At 46.7% G+C, this 22,500-nt stretch overlaps 1 protein-coding gene across 3 annotated transcripts in view; it reads right to left on the minus strand.

Moving 5' to 3' along the window:
• Window positions 1–22,500, minus strand: part of LOC112257007 (neuroligin-3-like) — a 319,809-nt gene that overhangs the window by 254,091 nt on the left and 43,218 nt on the right. For 2 of the 3 annotated variants that reach the window (XM_042303397.1, XM_042303399.1), the window contains one exon: window positions 1,674–1,733. The exons of the other annotated variant lie outside the window; for it this stretch is intronic. In XM_042303397.1, the coding sequence (XP_042159331.1) occupies window positions 1,674–1,733 (60 nt within the window). The remainder of the gene's footprint in view (window positions 1–1,673; window positions 1,734–22,500) is intronic. 3 annotated transcript variants of the gene reach the window in all.

The raw sequence follows: 22,500 nt of genomic DNA on the forward strand, positions 1-22,500 counted from the left end.
CTCTCCTCCCTCACGTTCTCTTTCTCTCCTCCCTCACGTCTCTCTCTTTCTCTCCTCCCTCACATTCTCTCTTTCTCTCCTCCCTCACGTTCTCTCTTTCTCTCATCCCTCACGTTCTCTTTCTCTCCTCCCTCACGTTCTCTCTTTCTCTCCTCCCTCACATTCTCTCTTTCTCTCCTCCCTCACGTTCTCTCTTTCTCTCATCCCTCACGTTCTCTTTCTCTCCTCCCTCACGTTCTCTTTCTGTCCTCCCTCATGTTCTCTCTCCTCCCTCATTCTCTCCCTCCCTCACGTTCTCTCCTTCTATCCTCCCTCACGTTCTCTCCTTCTCTCCTCCCTCACGTTCTCTTTCTCTCCTCCCTCACGTTCTCTCCTTCTCTCCTCCCTCTCTCCTTCTCTCCTCCCTCACGTTCTCTTTCTCTCCTCCCTCATGTTCTCTTTCTCTTCTCCCTCACGTTCTCTCTTTCTCTCCTCCCTCACGTTCTCTTCTCTCTCTCCCCTCCCTCACGTTCTCTTTCTCTCCTCCCTCACGTTCTCTTTCTCTCTCCCCTCCCTCACGTTCTCTCTCTCCCCTCCCTCACGTTCTCTTTCTCCCCTCCCTCACGTTCTCTTTCTCTCTCTGTCTGTGTGTTTGAGTGTTTGAGTGTGTGTGTTTGATTGTATGTGTGTCTGTGTGTTTGAGTATGTCTGCTCATTTGAATGTGTGTGTGTGTGTGTGTGTTTGTGCCTGTGTGACTGTGTTTCTGCGTGTTTGAGAGTGTGTGTGTGTGCTCGTTTGAATGTGTGCAAGGCAGTGTGTGTGTGTTTGAGAGTGTGTGTGTGTGCTCGTTTGAATGTGTGCAAGGCAGTGTGTGTGTGCCTGTGTGCCTGTGTGTCTGTGTTTCTGTGTGTTTGATAGTGTGTGTGTGTGCTCGTTTGAATGTGTGCAAGGCAGTGTGTGTGTGTTTGAGAGTGTGTGTGTGTGCTCGTTTGAATGTGTGCAAGGCAGTGTGTGTGTTTGTTTGTGTGTGTGTGTGTGTGTGTTTTTGTGTGTCTGTGTGTCTGTGTTTCTGTGTGTTTGATAGTGTGTGTGTGTGTGTGTGTGTGGGTGTGGGTGTGTCCATGCGTGCAAGCAACTTTCACTACCATGTCATTATCACAGCTAATACTACTGCCTTCTTCCACACCCGAGGATGTTCAGCTACACTACTGCCCCTGTAACACTATCAATCTCTCTACAGGAGGACATTCCACTGGTTCAGACGGAGGCCAGTCATTTACTGTTGCTGCTGTCTGAACAATACTTTCAGCAGGGTAAGATATTTTATGGCTATGGAACATATTTCCACTTGACAAAAGTACAGCAGACAATTGCGCGCGCGCACACACACACACACACACACACACACACACACACACACACACACACACACTTTATGCAGAATTTGTTGAAATGTGATGCAGAACTGAAGTGCATGATGATGATGAGTTGGTTGATGGTTGATTGCTTCAAAAATGCTTGACCATAAATCAACCAAACATGACCATTAATCAACCAAATAAGACCAGAAATCAACCAAATAAGACCAGAAATCAACCAAATAAGACCAGAAATCAACCAAATAAGACCATAATGATGTATTCACTACAACTGAATAAACCATGCACCATCTTTTGGTCACCAAGGGAAATACCTTCGTCTTCGTCACCATCGTTATCCGATAAATCCTCGGCCTGTTTTTTGCCTTGTGCCCCTATTAGCAGAGCAAGGAGAGACACAGAGAAGCACAAGACATTCAAAACAGCATGTTTGTCAAGACAGAGAGGAGAGAGGAGCTACAATACACTACATTATTTACAGTCATGTTAGACAACAAAAAACAATGATTTTTGAAATACAAAGATCCCTTACACAACTCAAAAAATGACCTTAGATAGGTGTCTCACCTGAGATAAATAAAAAAAAATATTCACAAGATACACTAGATATCCAAAAGTATGTGGACACCCCTTCAAATGAGTGAATTTGGCTATTTCAGCCACACCCGTTGCTGACAGGGGTATAAAATCGAGCACACAGCCATGCAATCTCCATGGAAGAACATTGACAGTAGAATGGCCATACTGAAGAGCTCAGTGACTTTCAACGTGGCACCGTCATAGGATCCCACCTTTCCAACAAGTCAGTTCGTCAAATTTCTGCCCTGCTAGAGCTGCCCCAGTCAACTGTAAGTGCTGTTGTTGTGAAGTGGAAACTTCAAGGAGCATCAACGGCTCAGCTGCGAGGTGGTAGACCACACAAGCTCACAGAATGACAAGCTCACAGAACGGTTTGGCGGATGCCAGGAGATTACTACCTGCCCGAATGCATAGTGCCACCTGTAAAGTTTGGTGGAGGAGGAATAATGGTCTGGGGCTGTTTTTCATGGTTCGGGCTAGGCCCCTTAGTTCCAGTGAAGAGAAATCTTAAAGCTACAGCATACAATGACATTCTAGATGATTCTGTGCTTCCAACTTTGTGGCAACAGGTTGGGGAAGGCCATTTACTGTTTAAGCATGACAATGCCCCCGTGCACAAAGCGAGGTCCATGTACAAATGGTTTGTCGAGATCGGTGTGGAAAACCTTGACTGGCCTGCACTGAGCCCTGACCTCCACCTCATCAACCCCCTTTGGGAGGAATTGGAACGCCGACTGCGAGCCAAGCCTAATCGCCCAACATCAGTGCCCGACCTCACAAATTATCTTGTGTCTGAATGGAAGTTCCAACATCTAGTGGAAAGCCTTCCCAGAAGAGGTGGAGGCTGTTATAGCAGCAATGTTCCAACATCTAGTGGAAAGCCTTCCCAGAAGAGGTGGAGGCTGTTATAGCAGCAATGTTCCAACATCTAGTGGAAAGCCTTCCCAGAAGAGTGGAGGCTGTTATAGCAGCAATGTTCCAACATCTAGTGGAAAGCCTTCCCAGAAGAGTGGAGGTTGTTATAGCAGCAATGTTCCAACATCTAGTGGAAAGCCTTCCCAGAAGAGGTGGAGGCTGTTATAGCAGCAATGTTCCAACATCTAGTGGAAAGCCTTCCCAGAAGAGTGGAGGCTGTTATAGCAGCAATGTTCCAACATCTAGTGGAAAGCCTTCCCAGAAGAGTGGAGGTTGTTATAGCAGCAATGTTCCAACATCTAGTGGAAAGCCTTCCCAGAAGAGGTGGAGGCTGTTATAGCAGCAATGTTCCAACATCTAGTGGAAAGCCTTCCCAGAAGAGTGGAGGTTGTTACAGCATCAACGAGGTGTTCGACTCCATATTAATGTGGGTTTTAAGAAGAGCAGGTGTCCACATACTTGTTGTCATGCAGTGTATGATATCAAACAAGAAGATCCATTTGTATAAAAACCTCCTCATGTAACAACAGCGTTATTGAGGGTAGACTGGCACAGAGTCACACACCACTGGTGTCACTGGCACTATGGAATCAAAATGTTGGATTCACTTCTACTTTGATGAAATCACACAAACACTTGTTTAGCAGATGTGCTATGAATCGTCAATGCTTAGACAGAGAGCCACAGGTGTAGGTAGGTGTGTATCAGTGAATGTTGTAGTGAGTGATAGTGTTACAGAGAGGTATGACATGGGTGGCAGGTGTCATTAAGGAAACACTGTCACTTCCTATCCTGTTGTCTTGGAGCCTGACTGTGTGTGTGTGTGTGTGTGTGTGTGTGTGTGTGTGTGTGTGTGTGTGTGTGTGTCATGTGTTTAAACTACAGTAAGAATTTCAAACATGCCTTATCCAACTACCAGCCAACATAAGACTCTGAGTGTTTCCATGAGACTCTGAGTGTTTCCATGAGACTCTGAGTGTTTCCATGAGACTCTGAGTGTTTCCATGAGACTCTGAGTGTTTCCATAAGACTCTGAGTGTTTCCATGAGACTCTGAGTGTTTCTATGAGCCTCTGAGTGTTTCCATGAGACTCTGAGTGTTTCCATGAGACTCTGAGTGTTTCCATGAGACTCTGAGTGTTTCCATGAGACTCTGAGTGTTTCCATGAGACTCTGAGTGTTTCCATGAGACTCTGAGTGTTTCCATGAGACTCTGAGTGTTTCCATGAGACTCTGAGTGTTTCCATGAGACTCTGAGTGTTTCCATGAGACTCTGAGTGTTTCCATGAGCCTCTGAGTGTTTCCATGAGCCTCTGAGTGTTTCCATGAGACCCTGAGTGTTTCCATTTGATGCAGCTTGAGTATGCCAAAAGAAGTTAGCATGAGTCAGTATAATTTTGGACACTATTACATTCTATTCCCTATACAGTAGACTAAATAGGGAATAGGGTGCCATTTTGAACATTATTACATTCTCTGGCTGCAGTAGCAATAAGTAACAGTAGGGTCTGTAATACATCACAACACCTATTCGTCATGTTTCCCTGACAGCCAAACTAACCAGCAGGCTCCTACAAGCTCCTTCAGAAAATCACTTTCAAAGGAGACACTTGATGGGCTTTACTTGTTACATAAAAACTGAAGGCATCGAAGAGGAACTTCAAACACCCAACAGTTGTATGTGGTTCATAGAAGACGTTTGTATGTGGTTCATAGAAGACGTTTGTATGTGGTTCATAGAAGACGTTTGTATGTGGTTCATAGAAGACGTTTGTATGTGGTTCATAGAAGACGTTTGTATGTGGTTCATAGAAGACGTTTGTATGTGGTTCATATGAGACGTTTGTATGTGGTTCATATGAGACGTTTGTATGTGGTTCATTGAAGACGTTTGTATGTGGTTCATTGAAGACGTTTGTATGTGGTTCAGAGAAGACGTTTGTATGTGGTTCATTGAAGACGTTTGTATGTGGTTCATAGAAGACGTTTGTATGTGGTTCATAGAAGACGTTTGTATGTGGTTCATAGAAGACGTTTGTATGTGGTTCATATGAGACGTTTGTATGTGGTTCATATGAGACGTTTGTATGTGGTTCATTGAAGACGTTTGTATGTGGTTCATGGAAGACGTTTGTATGTGGTTCATATGAGACGTTTGTATGTGGTTCATAGAAGACGTTTGTATGTGGTTCATAGAAGACGTTTGTATGTGGTTCATAGAAGACGTTTGTATGTGGTTCATAGAAGACGTTTGTATGTGGTTCATAGAAGACGTTTGTATGTGGTTCATAGAAGACGTTTGTATGTGGTTCATAGAAGACGTTTGTATGTGGTTCATAGAAGACGTTTGTATGTGGTTCATAGAAGACGTTTGTATGTGGTTCATAGAAGACGTTTGTATGTGGTTCATAGAAGACGTTTGTATGTGGTTCATAGAAGACGTTTGTATGTGGTTCATAGAAGACGTTTGTATGTGGTTCATAGAAGACGTTTGTATGTGGTTCATAGAAGACGTTTGTATGTGGTTCATAGAAGACGTTTGTATGTGGTTCATAGAAGACGTTTGTATGTGGTTCATAGAAGACGTTTGTATGTGGTTCATAGAAGACGTTTGTATGTGGTTCATAGAAGACGTTTGTATGTGGTTCATAGAAGACGTTTGTATGTGGTTCATAGAAGACGTTTGTATGTGGTTCATAGAAGACGTTTGTATGTGGTTCATAGAAGACATTTGTATGTGGTTCAGAGAAGACGTTTGTATGTGGTTCATAGAAGACGTTTGTATTTGGTTCATAGAAGACGTTTGTATGTGGTTCATAGAAGACGTTTGTATGTGGTTCATAGAAGACGTTTGTATGTGGTTCATAGAAGACGTTTGTATGCGGTTCATAGAAGACGTTTGTATGTGGTTCATAGAAGACGTTTGTATGTGGTTCATAGAAGACGTTTGTATGTGGTTCATAGAAGACGTTTGTATGTGGTTCATAGAAGACGTTTGTATGTGGTTCATAGAAGATGTTTGTATGTGGTTCATATGAGACGTTTGTATGTGGTTCATAGAAGATGTTTGCATGTGGTTCATAGAAGACGTTTGTATGTGGTTCATAGAAGACGTTTGTATGTGGTTCATAGAAGACGTTTGTATGTGGTTCATAGAAGACGTTTGTATGTGGTTCATAGAAGATGTTTGCATGTGGTTCATAGAAGACGTTTGTATGGTTCATAGAAGACGTTTGTATGTGGTTCATAGAAGATGTTTGCATGTGGTTCATAGAAGACGTTTGTATGTGGTTCATAGAAGACGTTTGTATGTGGTTCATAGAAGACGTTTGTATGTGGTTCATAGAAGATGTTTGTATGTGGTTCATAGAAGACGTTTGTATGTGGTTCATAGAAGACGTTTGTATGTGGTTCATATGAGACGTTTGTATGTGGTTCATAGAAGATGTTTGTATGTGGTTCATAGAAGACGTTTGTATGTGGTTCATAGAAGACGTTTGTATGTGGTTCATAGAAGACATTTGTATGTGGTTCATAGAAGACGTTTGTATGTGGTTCATAGAAGACGTTTGTATTTGGTTCATAGAAGACGTTTGTATGTGGTTCATAGAAGACGTTTGTATGTGGTTCATAGAAGACGTTTTGTATGTGGTTCATAGAAGACGTTTGTATGTGGTTCATAGAAGACGTTTGTATGTGGTTCATAGAAGACGTTTGTATGTGGTTCATAGAAGATGTTTGTATGTGGTTCATATGAGACGTTTGTATGTGGTTCATAGAAGATGTTTGCATGTGGTTCATAGAAGACGTTTGTATGCGGTTCATAGAAGACGTTTGTATGTGGTTCATAGAAGACGTTTGTATGTGGTTCATAGAAGACGTTTGTATGTGGTTCATAGAAGACGTTTGTATGTGGTTCATAGAAGACGTTTGTATGTGGTTCATAGAAGACGTTTGTATGTGGTTCATAGAAGACGTTTGTATGTGGTTCATAGAAGACGTTTGTATGTGGTTCATAGAAGACGTTTGTATGTGGTTCATAGAAGACGTTTGTATGTGGTTCAGAGAAGACGTTTGTATGTGGTTCATAGAAGACGTTTGTATTTGGTTCATAGAAGACGTTTGTATGTGGTTCATAGAAGACGTTTGTATGTGCTTCATAGAAGACGTTTTGTATGTGGTTCATATGAGACGTTTGTATGTGGTTCATAGAAGACGTTTGTATGTGGTTCATAGAAGACGTTTGTATGTGGTTCATAGAAGACGTTTGTATGTGGTTCATAGAAGACGTTTGTATGTGGTTCATAGAAGACGTTTGTATGTGGTTCATAGAAGACGTTTGTATGTGGTTCATAGAAGACGTTTGTATGTGGTTCATAGAAGACGTTTGTATGTGGTTCATAGAAGACGTTTGTATGTGGTTCATAGAAGATGTTTGTATGTGGTTCATATGAGACGTTTGTATGTGGTTCATAGAAGACGTTTGTATGTGGTTCATAGAAGACGTTTGTATGTGGTTCATAGGAGACGTTTGTATGTGGTTCATATGAGACCTTTGTATGTGGTTCATATGAGACGTTTGTATGTGGTTCATAGAAGACGTTTGTATGTGGTTCATTGAAGACGTTTGTATGTGGTTCATGGAAGACGTTTGTATGTGGTTCATATGAGACGTTTGTATGTGGTTCATAGAAGACGTTTGTATGTGGTTCATAGAAGACGTTTGTATGTGGTTCATAGAAGACGTTTGTGACATATTCCGTTGGTCTCTAATGGCAGAGCTGAGGACAACTATTGAGTGAGCATGTGGTTCTGTGCTCCAAAACTGTCTGAGTGTGTGTGTGTGTGTGTGTGTGTGTGTGTGTGTGTGTGTGTGTGTGTGTGTGTGTGTGTGTGTGTGTGTGTGTGTGTGTGTGTGTGTGCGCCTGACTGTGTGTGCATGCATGTGCGTTTCACGCCTGACTGACTGCATGCATCTGATTTCACGTTCTAGACTTTTCACACACACACACACACACACACACACACACACACACACACACACACACACACACACACACACACACACACACACACACACACACACAGTAACACACACTCTTCCTCCTCTCCCTGTAAACTCCACAGACTGAATCTCTGAATCTGCAGCTCAGTCAATAGGACACCCTGGACACCACCTCTCTGAATGTTAACTACATCCCCCTTCCTGAAGAGGAAAGGTTCACTGACAATAGATGGGTCTCACAGTTAAATATGAAAAAGGTCAGTGGGGAAAGCGGACTTAGTGAAATGTGAATTGTTACAGTCTCTGACAATTCAGAGCGCTTCCATTCACTCTACCAATCCTAAAGAGGTCATTTCTCTTACCTGTCAGATTCCCTTCCAGACAGCCTGTTACTGTCTCTCTCCCTTCCAGACAGCCTGTATCTGTCTCTCTCCCTTCCAGACAACCTGTTACTGTCTCTCTCCCTTCTAGACAACCTGTTACTGTCTCTCGCCCTTCCAGACAACCTGTTACTGTCTCTCTCCCTTCCAGAGAGCCTGTATCTGTCTCTCTCCCTTCTAGACAGCCTGTATCTGTCTCTCTCCCTTCCAGAAGGCATGTATATGTCTCTCTCCCTTCTAGACAGCCTGTTACTGTCTCTCTCCCTTCTAGACAACTTGTTACTGTCTCTCTCCCTTCTAGAAAACCTTTTACTGTCTCTCTCCCTTCCAGAGAGCCTGTATCTGTCGCTCTCCCTTCTAGACAGCCTGTATCTCTCTCTCTCCCTTCTAGACAACCTGTTACTGTCTCTCTCCCTTCCAGAGAGCCTGTACCTGTCTCTCTCCCTTCTAGACAACCTGTATCTGTCTCTCTCCCTTCTAGACAACCTGTTACTGTCTCTCTCAATTCTAGAAAACCCATTACTGTCTCTCTCCCTTCTAGACAACCTGTTACTGTCTCTCTCCCTTCCAGAGAGCCTGTATCTGTCTCTCTCCCTTCTAGACAGCATGTATCTGTCTCTCTCCCTTCTAGACAGCCTGTATCTGTCTCCCTCCCTTCTAGACAGCCTGTATCTGTCTCCCTCCCTTCTAGACAGCCTGTATCTGTCTCTCTCCCTTCTAGACAACCTGTATCTGTCTCTCTCCCTTTCAGACAGCCTGTATCTGTCTCTCTCCCTTCCAGAGAGCCTGTATCTGTCTCTCTCCCTTCTAGACAGCCTGTATCTCTCTCTCTCCCTTCTAGACAACCTGTTACTGTCTCTCCCCTTCCAGAGAGCCTGTACCTGTCTCTCTCCCTTCCAGACAACCTGTTACTGTCTCTCTCCCTTCTAGACAACCTGTATCTGTCTCTCTCCCTTCTAGACAACCTGTTACTGTCTCTCTCAATTCTAGAAAACCCATTACTGTCTCTCTCCCTTCTAGACAACCTGTTACTGTCTCTCTCCCTTCCAGAGAGCCTGTATCTGTCTCTCTCCCTTCTAGACAGCATGTATATGTCTCTCTCCCTTCTAGACAGCCTGTTTCTGTTTCTCTCCCTTCTAGACAGCCTGTATCTGTCTCTCTCCCTTCTAGACAACCTGTATCTGTCTCTCTCCCTCCCAGACAGCCTGTATCTGTCTCTCTCCCTCCCAGACTGCCCGTATCTGTCTCTTTCCCTTCCAGACAACCTGTTACTGTCTCTCTCCCTTCTAGACAACCTGTTACTGTCTCTCTCCCTTCAAGACAACCTGTTACTGTCTCTCTCCCTTCCAGAGAGCCTGTATCTGTCTCTCTCCCTTCTAGACAAGCTGTTACTCTCTCTCTCCCTTCTAGACAGCCTGTTACTGTGTCTCTCCCTTCTAGACAACCTGTATCTGTCTCTCTCCATTCAAGACAACCTATTACTGTCTCCCTCCCTTCTAGACAACCTGTTACTCTCTCTCCCTTCTAGACAAACTGTTACTGTCTCTCGCCCTTCCAGACAACCTGTACTGTCTCTCTCCCTTCTAGACAACCTGTTACTGTCTCTCTCCCTTCCAGACAACCTGTTACTGTCTCTCTCCCTTCCAGACAGCCTGTTACTGTCTCTCTCCCTTCCAGACAGCCTGTATCTGTCTCTCTCCCTTCTAGACAGCCTGTATCTGTCTCACTCCCTTCTAGACAGCCTGTATCTGTCTCTCTCCCTTCCAGACAGCATGTATCTGTCTCTCTCCCTTCTAGACAGCCTGTTACTGTCTCTCTCCCTTCTAGACAACCGTTTACTGTTTCTCTCCCTTCCAGAGAGCCTGTATCTGTCTCTCTCCCTCCCAGACAGCCCGTATCTGTCTCTTTCCCTTCCAGACAACCTGTTACTGTCTCTCTCCCTTCTAGACAACCTGTTACTGTCTCTCTCCCTTCTAGACAGCCTGTTACTGTCTCTCTCCCTTCTAGACAACCTGTTACTGTCTCTCTCCCTTCTAGACAACCTTTTACTGTCTCTCTCCCTTCTAGACAGCCTGTTACTGTCTCTCTCCCTTCTAGACAACCTGTTACTGTCTCTCTCCCTTCTAGACAGCCTGTTACTGTCTCTCTCCCTTCTAGACAACCTGTTACTGTCTCTCTCCCTTCTAGACAACCTTTTACTGTCTCTCTCCCTTCCAGAGAGCCTGTATCTGTCTCTCTCCATTCTAGAGAGCCTGTATCTCTCTCTCTCCCTTCTAGACAACCTGTTACTGTCTCTCTCCCTTCCAGAGAGCCTGTATCTGTCTCTCTCCCTTCCAGACAATCTGTTACTGTCTCTCTCCCTTCTAGACAACCTGTATCTGTCACTCTCCCTTCTAGACAACCTGTTACTGTCTCTCTCCCTTCTAGAAAACCCATTATTGTCTCTCTCCCTTCCAGAGAGCCTGTATCTGTCTCTCTCCCTTCTAGACAGCCTGTATCTCTCTCTCTCCCTTCTAGACAACCTGTTACTGTCTCTCCCCCTTCCAGAGAGCCTGTACCTGTCTCTCTCCCTTCCAGACAATCTGTTACTGTCTCTCTCCCTTCTAGACAACCTGTATCTGTCTCTCTCCCTTCTAGACAACCTGTTACTGTCTCTCTCAATTCTAGAAAACCCATTACTGTCTCTCTCCCTTCTAGACAACCTGTTACTGTCTCTCTCCCTTCCAGAGAGCCTGTATCTGTCTCTCTCCCTTCTAGACAGCATGTATATGTCTCTCTCCCTTCTAGACAGCCTGTTTCTGATTATCTCCCTTCTAGACAGCCTGTATCTGTCTCTCTCCCTTCTAGACAGCCTGTATCTGTCTCTCTCCCTTCTAGACAACCTGTATCTGTCTCTCTCCCTTCTAGACAGCCTGTATCTGTCTCTCTCCCTTCCAGAGAGCCTGTATCTGTCTCCCTCCCTTCTAGACAGCCTGTATCTGTCTCTCTCCCTTCTAGACAACCTGTTACTGTCTCTCCCCCTTCCAGAGAGCCTGTACCTGTCTCTCTCCCTTCCAGACAATCTGTTACTGTCTCTCTCCCTTCTAGACAACCTGTATCTGTCTCTCTCCCTTCTAGACAACCTGTTACTGTCTCTCTCAATTCTAGAAAACCCATTACTGTCTCTCTCCCTTCTAGACAACCTGTTACTGTCTCTCTCCCTTCCAGAGAGCCTGTATCTGTCTCTCTCCCTTCTAGACAGCATGTATATGTCTCTCTCCCTTCTAGACAGCCTGTTTCTGTTTCTCTCCCTTCTAGACAGCCTGTATCTGTCTCTCTCCCTTCTAGACAACCTGTATCTGTCTCTCTCCCTTTCAGACAGCATGTATCTGTCTCTCTCCCTTCTAGACAACCTGTTACTGTCTCGCTCCCTTCAAGACAACCTGTTACTGTCTCTCTCCCTTCTAGACAACCTGTTACTGTCTCTCTCCCTTCTAGACAACCTGTTACTGTCTCTCTCCCTTCAAGACAACCTGTTACTGTCTCTCTCCCTTCCAGAGAGCCTGTATCTGTCTCTCTCCCTTCTAGACAAGCTGTTACTCTCTCTCTCCCTTCTAGACAGCCTGTTACTGTGTCTCTCCCTTCTAGACAACCTGTATCTGTCTCTCTCCATTCAAGACAACCTATTACTGTCTCCCTCCCTTCTAGACAACCTGTTACTGTCTCTCTCCCTTCTCGACAACCTGTTACTGTCTCTCTCCCTTCCAGACAACCTGTTACTGTCTCTCTCCCTTCTATACAACCGGTTACTGTCTCTCTCCATTCCAGACAGCCTGTTACTGTCTCTCTCCCTTCCAGACAACCTGTTACTGTCTCTCTCCCTTCCAGACAGCCTGTATCTGTCTCTCTCCCTTCTAGACAGCCTGTATCTGTCTCTCTCCCTTCTAGACAGCCTGTATCTGTCTCTCTCCCTTCCAGACAGCATGTATCTGTCTCTCTCCCTTCTAGACAGCCTGTTACTGTCTCTCTCCCTTCTAGACAACCTGTTACTGTCTCTCTCCCTTCTGGACAACCGTTTACTGTTTCTCTCCCTTCCAGAGAGCCTGTATCTGTCTCTCTCCCTCCCAGACAGCCCATATCTGTCTCTTTCCCTTCCAGACAACCTGTTACTGTCTCTCTCCCTTCTAGACAACATGTTACTGTCTCTCTCCCTTATAGACAGCCTGTTACTGTCTCTCTCCTTTCTAGACAACCTGTATCTGTCTCTCTCCCTTCTAGACAACCTGTTACTCTCTCTCTCCCTTCTAGACAGCCTGTTACTGTCTCTCTCCCTTCTAGACAACCTGTTACTGTCTCTCTCCCTTCTAGACAGCCTGTTACTGTCTCTCTCCCTTCTAGACAACCTGTTACTGTCTCTCTCCCTTCTAGACAACCTTTTACTGTCTCTCTCCCTTCCAGAGAGCCTGTATCTGTCTCTCTCCATTCTAGAGAGCCTGTATCTCTCTCTCTCCCTTCTAGACAACCTGTTACTGTCTCTCTCCCTTCCAGACAGCCTGTATCTGTCTCTCTCCCTTCCAGACAGCCTGTTACTGTCTCTCTCCCTTCTAGACAACCTGTATCTGTCTCTCCCTTCTAGACAACCTGTTACTGTCTCTCTCCCTTCTAGACAACCCATTACTGTCTCTCTCCCTTCCAGACAGCCTGTTACTGTCTCTCTCCCTTCCAGACAACCTGTCTGTCTCTCTCCCTTCTAGACAGCCTGTATCTCTCTCTCTCTCCCTTCTAGACAACCTGTTACTGTCTCTCCCTTCCAGACAGCCTGTACCTGTCTCTCTCCCTTCCAGACAATCTGTTACTGTCTCTCTCCCTTCTAGACAACCTGTATCTGTCTCTCTCCCTTCTAGACAACCTGTTACTGTCTCTCTCAATTCTAGAAAACCCATTACTGTCTCTCTCCCTTCTAGACAACCTGTTACTGTCTCTCTCCCTTCCAGAGAGCCTGTATCTGTCTCTCTCCCTTCTAGACAGCATGTATATGTCTCTCTCCCTTCTAGACAGCCTGTTTCTGTTTCTCTCCCTTCTAGACAGCCTGTATCTGTCTCTCTCCCTTCTAGACAACCTGTATCTGTCTCTCTCCCTTTCAGACAGCATGTATCTGTCTCTCTCCCTCCCAGACAGCCTGTATCTGTCTCTCTCCCTCCCAGACTGCCCGTATCTGTCTCTTTCCCTTCCAGACAACCTGTTACTGTCTCTCTCCCTTCTAGACAACCTGTTACTGTCTCTCTCCCTTCTAGACAACCTGTTACTGTCTCTCTCCCTTCAAGACAACCTGTTACTGTCTCTCTCCCTTCCAGAGAGCCTGTATCTGTCTCTCTCCCTTCTAGACAAGCTGTTACTCTCTCTCTCCCTTCTAGACAGCCTGTTACTGTGTCTCTCCCTTCTAGACAACCTGTATCTGTCTCTCTCCATTCAAGACAACCTATTACTGTCTCCCTCCCTTCTAGACAACCTGTTACTGTCTCTCTCCCTTCTCGACAACCTGTTACTGTCTCTCTCCCTTCCAGACAACCTGGTACTGTCTCTCTCCTTCTAGACAACCTGTTACTGTCTCTCTCCCTTCCAGACAACCTGTTACTGTCTCTCTCCCTTCTAGACAACCTGTTACTGTCTCTCTCCCTTCCAGACAGCCTGTTACTGTCTCTCTCCCTTCCAGACAACCTGTTACTGTCTCTCTCCCTTCCAGACAGCCTGTATCTGTCTCTCTCCCTTCTAGACAGCCTGTATCTGTCTCTCTCCCTTCTAGACAGCCTGTATCTGTCTCTCTCCCTTCCAGACAGCATGTATCTGTCTCTCTCCCTTCTAGACAGCCTGTTACTGTCTCTCTCCCTTCTAGACAACCTGTTACTGTCTCTCTCCCTTCTAGACAGCCTGTTTACTGTTTCTCTCCCTTCCAGACAGCCTGTATCTGTCTCTCTCCCTTCTAGACAACCTGTTACTGTCTCTCTCCCTTCTCGACAACCTGTTACTGTCTCTCTCCCTTCCAGACAACCTGTTACTGTCTCTCTCCCTTCTATACAACCGGTTACTGTCTCTCTCCATTCCAGACAGCCTGTTACTGTCTCTCTCCCTTCCAGACAACCTGTTACTGTCTCTCTCCCTTCCAGACAGCCTGTATCTGTCTCTCTCCCTTCTAGACAGCCTGTTATCTGTCTCTCTCCCTTCTAGACAGCCCTGTCTCTCTCCCTTCCAGACAGCCTGTATCTGTCTCTCTCCCTTCAGACAGCCTGTTACTGTCTCTCTCCCTTCTAGACAACCTGTTACTGTCTCTCTCCCTTCTAGACAACCTGTTTACTGTCTCTCTCCCTTCCAGACAGCCTGTATCTGTCTCTCTCCCTTCCAGACAACCTGTTACTGTCTCTCTCCCTTCAGACAGCCTGTTACTGTCTCTCTCCCTTCTAGACAGCCTGTATCTCTCTCTCTCCCTTCTAGACAACCTGTTACTGTCTCTCTCCCTTCCAGAGAGCCTGTACCTGTCTCTCTCCCTTCCAGACAATCTGTTACTGTCTCTCTCCCTTCCAGACAACCTGTATCTGTCTCTCTCCCTTCTAGACAACCTGTTACTGTCTCTCTCAATTCTAGAAAACCCATTACTGTCTCTCTCCTTCTAGACAACCTGTTACTGTCTCTCTCCCTTCCAGAGAGCCTGTATCTGTCTCTCTCCCTTCTAGACAGCATGTATATGTCTCTCTCCCTTCTAGACAGCCTGTTTCTGTTTCTCTCCCTTCTAGACAGCCTGTATCTGTCTCTCTCCCTTCTAGACAACCTGTATCTGTCTCTCTCCCTTTCAGACAGCATGTATCTGTCTCTCTCCCTCCCCAGACAGCCTGTTACTGTCTCTCTCCCTTCAGACAACCTGTTACTGTCTCTCTCCCTTCCAGACAGCCTGTATCTGTCTCTCTCCCTTCTAGACAACCTGTTACTGTCTCTCTCCCTTCTAGACAACCTGTTACTGTCTCTCTCCCTTCAAGACAACCTGTTACTGTCTCTCTCCCTTCCAGAGAGCCTGTATCTGTCTCTCTCCCTTCTAGACAACCTGTTACTCTCTCTCTCCCTTCTAGACAGCCTGTTACTGTGTCTCTCCCTTCTAGACAACCTGTATCTGTCTCTCTCCATTCAAGACAACCTATTACTGTCTCCCTCCCTTCTATACAACCTGTTACTGTCTCTCTCCCTTCTAGACAACCTGTTAGTGTCTCTCGCCCTTCCAGACAACCTGGTACTGTCTCTCTCGCTTCTAGACAACCTGTTACTGTCTCTCTCCCTTCCAGACAACCTGTTACTGTCTCTCTCCCTTCTATACAACCGGTTACTGTCTCTCTCCCTTCCAGACAGCCTGTTACTGTCTCTCTCCCTTCCAGACAACCTGTTACTGTCTCTCTCCCTTCCAGACAGCCTGTATCTGTCTCTCTCCCTTCTAGACAGCCTGTATCTGTCTCTCTCCCTTCTAGACAGCCTGTATCTGTCTCTCTCCCTTCCAGACAGCTGTATCTGTCTCTCTCCCTTCTAGACAGCCTGTTACTGTCTCTCTCCCTTCTAGACAACCTGTTACTGTCTCTCTCCCTTCTAGACAACCTGTTTACTGTCTCTCCCTTCCAGACAGCCCTGTATCTGTCTCTTTCCCTTCCAGACAACCTGTTACTGTCTCTCTCCCTTCTAGACAACCTGTTACTGTCTCTCTCCCTTATAGACAGCCTGTTACTGTCTCTCTCCTTTCTAGACAACCTGTATCTGTCTCTCTCCCTTCTAGACAACCTGTTACTGTCTCTCTCCCTTCTAGACAGCCTGTTACTGTCTCTCTCCCTTCTAGACAACCTGTTACTGTCTCTCTCCCTTCTAGACAGCCTGTTACTGTCTCTCTCCCTTCTAGACAACCTGTTACTGTCTCTCTCCCTTCTAGACAACCTGTTACTGTCTCTCTCCCTTCCAGACAGCCTGTATCTGTCTCTCTCCATTCTAGACAGCCTGTATCTCTCTCTCTCCCTTCTAGACAACCTGTTACTGTCTCTCCCTTCCAGAGAGCCTGTATCTGTCTCTCTCCCTTCCAGACAATCTGTTACTGTCTCTCTCCCTTCTAGACAACCTGTATCTGTCACTCTCCCTTCTAGACAACCTGTTACTGTCTCTCTCCCTTCTAGAAAACCCATTATTGTCTCTCTCCCTTCTAGACAACCTGTTACTGTCTCTCTCCCTTCCAGAGAGCCTGTATCTTTCTCTCTCCCTTCTAGACAGCCTGTATCTGTCTCTCTCCCTTCTAGACAACCTGTATCCGCCTCTCTCCCTTCCAGACAGCCTGTATCTGTCTCTCTCCCTCCCAGACAGCATGTATCTGTCTCTCTCCATCCCAGACAGCCTGTATCTGTCTCTCTCCCTTCCAGAGAGCCTGTATCTGTCTCTCTCCATTCTAGACAGCCTGTTACTGTCTCTCTCCCTTCTAGACAACCTGTTACTGTCTCTCTCCCTTCTAGACAACCTGTTACTGTCTCTCCCTTCCAGACAACCTGTTACTGTCTCTCTCCCTTCTAGACAACCTGTTACTGTCTCTCTCCCTTCCAGACAGCCTGTTACTGTCTCTCACCCTTCCAGACAACCTGTTACTGTCTCTCTCCCTTCCAGACAGCCTGTATCTGTCTCTCTCCCTTCCAGACAGCCTGTATCTGTCTCTCTCCCTTCTAGACAGCCTGTATCTGTCTCTCTCCCTTCCAGACAGCCTGTATCTGTCTCTCTCCCTTCTAGACAGCCTGTTACTGTCTCTCTCCCTTCTAGACAACCTGTTACTGTCTCTCTCCTTCTAGACAACCTGTTACTGTCTCTCTCCCTTCCAGACAACCCTGTCTCTCTCCCTTCTAGACAACCTGTTACTGTCTCTCCCTTCAGAGAGCCTGTATCTGTCTCTCTCCCTTCAGACAACCTGTATCTGTCTCTCTCCCTTCTAGACAGCCTGTTACTGTCTCTCTCCCTTCTAGACAACCTGTTACTGTCTCTCTCCCTTCCAGACAACCTGTTACTGTCTCTCTCCCTTCTAGACAACCTGTATCTGTCTCTCTCCCTTCCAGACAACCTGTTACTGTCTCTCGCCCTTCCAGACAACCTGTATCTGTCTCTCTCCCTTCCAGACAGCCTGTTACTGTCTCTCTCCCTTCTAGACAACCTGTTACTGTCTCTCTCCCTTCCAGAGAGCCTGTATCTGTCTCTCTCCCTTCTAGACAGCATGTATCTGTCTCTCTCCCTTCTAGACAGCCTGTATCTGTCTCTCTCCCTTCTAGACAGCCTGTATCTGTCTCTCTCCCTTCTAGACAACCTGTATCTGTCTCTCTCCCTTCAGACAGCCTGTATCTGTCTCTCTCCTTCCCAGACAGCCTGTATCTGTCTCTCTCCCTCCCAGACTGCCTGTATCTGTCTCTTTCCCTTCCAGACAACCTGTTACTGTCTCTCTCCTTCTAGACAACCTGTTACTGTCTCTCTACCTTCTAGACAACCTGTTACTGTCTCTCTCCCTTCTAGACAACCTGTTACTGTCTCTCTCCCTTCCAGACAGCCTGTATCTGTCTCTCTCCCTTCTAGACAACCTGTTACTGTCTCTCTCCCTTCTAGACAGCCTGTTACTGTGTCTCTCCCTTCTAGACAACCTGTATCTGTCTCTCTCCTTCTAGACAACCTGTTACTGTCTCTCTCCTTCCAGACAACCTGGTACTGTCTCTCTCCTTCTAGACAACCTGTTACTGTCTCCTCCTTCCAGACAACCTGTTACTGTCTCTCTCCCTTCTAGACAACCTGTTACTGTCTCTCTCCCTTCCAGACAGCCTGTTACTGTCTCTCTCCCTTCCAGACAACCTGTTACTGTCTCTCTCCCTTCCAGACAGCCTGTATCTGTCTCTCTCCCTTCTAGACAGCCTGTATCTGTCTCTCTCCCTTCTAGACAGCCTGTATCTGTCTCTCTCCCTTCCAGACAGCATGTATCTGTCTCTCTCCCTTCTAGACAGCCTGTTACTGTCTCTCTCCCTTCTAGACAACCTGTTACTGTCTCTCTCCCTTCTAGACAACCTGTTTACTGTTTCTCTCCCTTCAAGAGAGCCTGTATCTGTCTCTCTCCCTCCCAGACAGCCTGTATCTGTCTCTTTCCCTTCCAGACAACCTGTTACTGTCTCTCTCCTTCTAGACAACCTGTATCTGTCTCTCTCCCTTCTAGACAACCTGTTACTGTCTCTCTCCCTTCTAGACAGCCTGTTACTGTCTCTCTCCCTTCAGACAACCTGTTACTGTCTCTCTCCCTTCTAGACAGCCTGTTACTGTCTCTCTCCCTTCTAGACAACCTGTTACTGTCTCTCTCCCTTCTAGACAACCTTTTACTGTCTCTCTCCCCTTCCAGAGAGCCTGTATCTGTCTCTCTCCATTCTAGACAGCCTGTATCTCTCTCTCTCTCCTTCTAGACAACCTGTTACTGTCTCTCTCCCTTCCAGAGAGCCTGTATCTGTCTCTCTCCCTTCCAGATCTGTTACTGTCTCTCTCCCTTCTAGACAACCTGTATCTGTCTCTCTCCCTTCTAGACAGCCTGTTACTGTCTCTCTCCCTTCTAGAAAACCCATTACTGTCTCTCTCCCTTCTAGACAACCTGTTACTGTCTCTCTCCCTTCCAGAGAGCCTGTATCTGTCTCTCTCCCTTCTAGACAGCCTGTATCTGTCTCTCTCCCTTCCAGACAGCCTGTATCTGTCTCTCTCCCTCCCAGACAGCATGTATCTGTCTCTCTCCCTCCCAGACAGCCTGTATCTGTCTCTCTCCCTTCCAGAGAGCCTGTATCTGTCTCTCTCCATTCTAGACAGCCTGTTACTGTCTCTCTCCCTTCTAGACAACCTGTTACTGTCTCTCTCCCTTATAGACAGCCTGTTACTGTCTCTCTCCCTTCTAGACAACCTGTATCTGTCTCTCTCCCTTCTAGACAACCTGTTACTGTCTCTCTCCCTTCTAGACAGCCTGTTACTGTGCCTCTAGACAACCTGTATCTGTCTCTCTCCCTTCTAGACAGCCTGTTACTGTCTCTCTCCCTTCCAGACAACCTGTTACTGTCTCTCTCCCTTCTAGACAACCTGTTACTGTCTCTCTCCCTTCCAGACAGCCCTGTCTCTCTCCCTTCTAGACAACCTGTTACTGTCTCTCTCCCTTCTAGACAACCTGTTACTGTCTCTCTCCCTTCCAGACAACCTGTTACTGTCTCTCTCCCTTCTAGACAGCCTGTTACTGTCTCTCTCCCTTCCAGACAGCCTGTATCTGTCTCTCTCCCTTCTAGACAGCCTGTATCTGTCTCTCTCCCTTCTAGACAGCCAGTTACTGTCTCTCTCCTTCTAGACAACCTGTTACTGTCTCTCTCCCTCCAGACAGCCTGTTACTGTCTCTCTCCCTTCTAGACAGCCTGTATCTGTCTCTCTCCCTTCCAGACAGCCTGTTACTGTCTCTCTCCCTTCCAGACAGCCTGTATCTGTCTCTCTCCCTTCCAGACAGCCTGTATCTGTCTCTCTCCCTTCTAGACAACCTGTTACTGTCTCTCTCCCTTCTAGACAACCTGTTACTGTCTCTCTCCCTTCTAGACAACCTGTTACTGTCTCTCTCCCTTCTAGACAGCCTGTTACTGTCTCTCTCCCTTCTAGACAACCTGTTACTGTCTCTCTCCCTTCTAGACAACCTTTTACTGTCTCTCTCCCTTCCAGAGAGCCTGTATCTGTCTCTCTCCATTCTAGAGAGCCTGTATCTCTCTCTCTCCCTTCTAGACAACCTGTTACTGTCTCTCTCCCTTCCAGACAGCCTGTATCTGTCTCTCTCCCTTCCAGACAGCCTGTTACTGTCTCTCTCCCTTCTAGACAACCTGTATCTGTCTCTCTCCCTTCTAGACAACCTGTTACTGTCTCTCTCCCTTCTAGAAAGCCTGTTATTGTCTCTCTCCCTTCTAGACAACCTGTTACTGTCTCTCTCCCTTCCAGACAGCCTGTATCTGTCTCTCTCCCTTCTAGACAGCCTGTATCTGTCTCTCTCCCTTCTAGACAGCCTGTATCTGTCTCTCTCCCTTCCAGACAGCCTGTATCTGTCTCTCTCCCTTCCCAGACAGCCTGTATCTGTCTCTCTCCCTCCCAGACAGCCTGTATCTGTCTCTCTCCCTTCCAGAGAGCCTGTATCTGTCTCTCTCCATTCTAGACAGCCTGTTACTGTCTCTCTCCCTTCTAGACAACCTGTTACTGTCTCTCCCTTCTAGACAACCTATTACTGTCTCTCTCCCTTCCAGACAACCTGTTACTGTCTCTCTCCCTTCTAGACAACCTGTTACTGTCTCTCTCCCTTCCAGACAGCCTGTTACTGTCTCTCACCCTTCCAGACAGCCTGTTACTGTCTCTCTCCCTTCCAGACAGCCTGTATCTGTCTCTCTCCCTTCAGACAGCCTGTATCTGTCTCTCTCCCTTCTAGACAGCCTGTATCTGTCTCTCTCCCTTCCAGACAGCCTGTATCTGTCTCTCTCCCTTCTAGACAGCCTGTTACTGTCTCTCTCCCTTCTAGACAACCTGTTACTGTCTCTCTCCCTTCTAGACAGCCTGTTACTGTCTCTCTCCCTTCCAGACAACCTGTTACTGTCTCTCTCCCTTCTAGACAACCTGTTACTGTCTCTCTCCCTTCCAGAGAGCCTGTATCTGTCTCTCTCCTTCTAGACAACCTGTATCTGTCTCTCTCCCTTCTAGACAGCCTGTTACTGTCTCTCTCCCTTCTAGACAGCCTGTTACTGTCTCTCTCCCTCCAGACAACCTGTTACTGTCTCTCTCCCTTCTAGACAACCTGTATCTGTCTCTCTCCCTTCCAGACAACATGTTACCTCGCCCTTCCAGACAACCTGTATCTGTCTCTCTCCCTTCCAGACAGCCTGTTACTGTCTCTCTCCCTTCTAGACAACCTGTTACTGTCTCTCTCCCTTCCAGAGAGCCTGTATCTGTCTCTCTCCTTTCTAGACAGCCTGTATCTGTCTCTCCCTTCTAGACAGCCTGTATCTGTCTCTCTCCCTTCTAGACAGCCTGTATCTGTCTCTCTCCCTTCTAGACAACCTGTATCTGTCTCTCTCCCTTCCAGAGAGCCTGTATCTGTCTCTCTCCTTTCTAGACAGCCTGTATCTGTCTCTCTCCCTTCTAGACAGCCTGTATCTGTCTCTCTCCCTTCTAGACAGCCTGTATCTGTCTCTCTCCCTTCCAGACAACCTGTTACTGTCTCTCTCCCTTCTAGACAACCTGTTACTGTCTCTCTCCCTTCCAGACAGCCTGTTACTGTCTCTCACCCTTCCAGACAACCTGTTACTGTCTCTCTCCCTTCCAGACAGCCTGTATCTGTCTCTCTCCCTTCCAGACAGCCTGTATCTGTCTCTCTCCCTTCTAGACAGTGTGTATCTGTCTCTCTCCCTTCCAGACAGCCTGTATCTGTCTCTCTCCCTTCTAGACAACCTGTATCTGTCTCTCTCCCTTCCAGAGAGCCTGTATCTGTCTCTCTCCTTTCTAGACAGCCTGTATCTGTCTCTCTCCCTTCTAGACAGCCTGTATCTGTCTCTCTCCCTTCTAGACAGCCTGTATCTGTCTCTCTCCCTTCCAGACAACCTGTTACTGTCTCTCTCCCTTCTAGACAACCTGTTACTGTCTCTCTCCCTTCCAGACAGCCTGTTACTGTCTCTCACCCTTCCAGACAACCTGTTACTGTCTCTCTCCCTTCCAGACAGCCTGTATCTGTCTCTCTCCCTTCCAGACAGCCTGTATCTGTCTCTCTCCCTTCTAGACAGCCTGTATCTGTCTCTCTCCCTTCCAGACAGCCTGTATCTGTCTCTCTCCCTTCTAGACAGCCTGTTACTGTCTCTCTCCCTTCTAGACAACCTGTTACTGTCTCTCTCCCTTCTAGACAACCTGTTACTGTCTCTCTCCCTTCCAGACAACCTGTTACTGTCTCTCTCCCTTCTAGACAACCTGTTACTGTCTCTCTCCCTTCCAGAGAGCCTGTATCTGTCTCTCTCCCTTCTAGACAGCCTGTATCTGTCTCTCTCCCTTCTAGACAGTCTGTATCTGTCTCTCTCCCTTCTAGACAGCCAGTTACTGTCTCTCTCCCTCCAGACAACCTGTTACTGTCTCTCTCCCTTCTAGACAACCTGTATCTGTCTCTCTCCCTTCCAGACAGCCTGTTACTGTCTCTCTCCCTTCTAGACAACCTGTATCTGTC

This window comes from Oncorhynchus tshawytscha, linkage group LG21 (genome assembly GCF_018296145.1).
Source record: "Oncorhynchus tshawytscha isolate Ot180627B linkage group LG21, Otsh_v2.0, whole genome shotgun sequence".
NCBI lineage: Eukaryota > Metazoa > Chordata > Actinopteri > Salmoniformes > Salmonidae > Oncorhynchus > Oncorhynchus tshawytscha.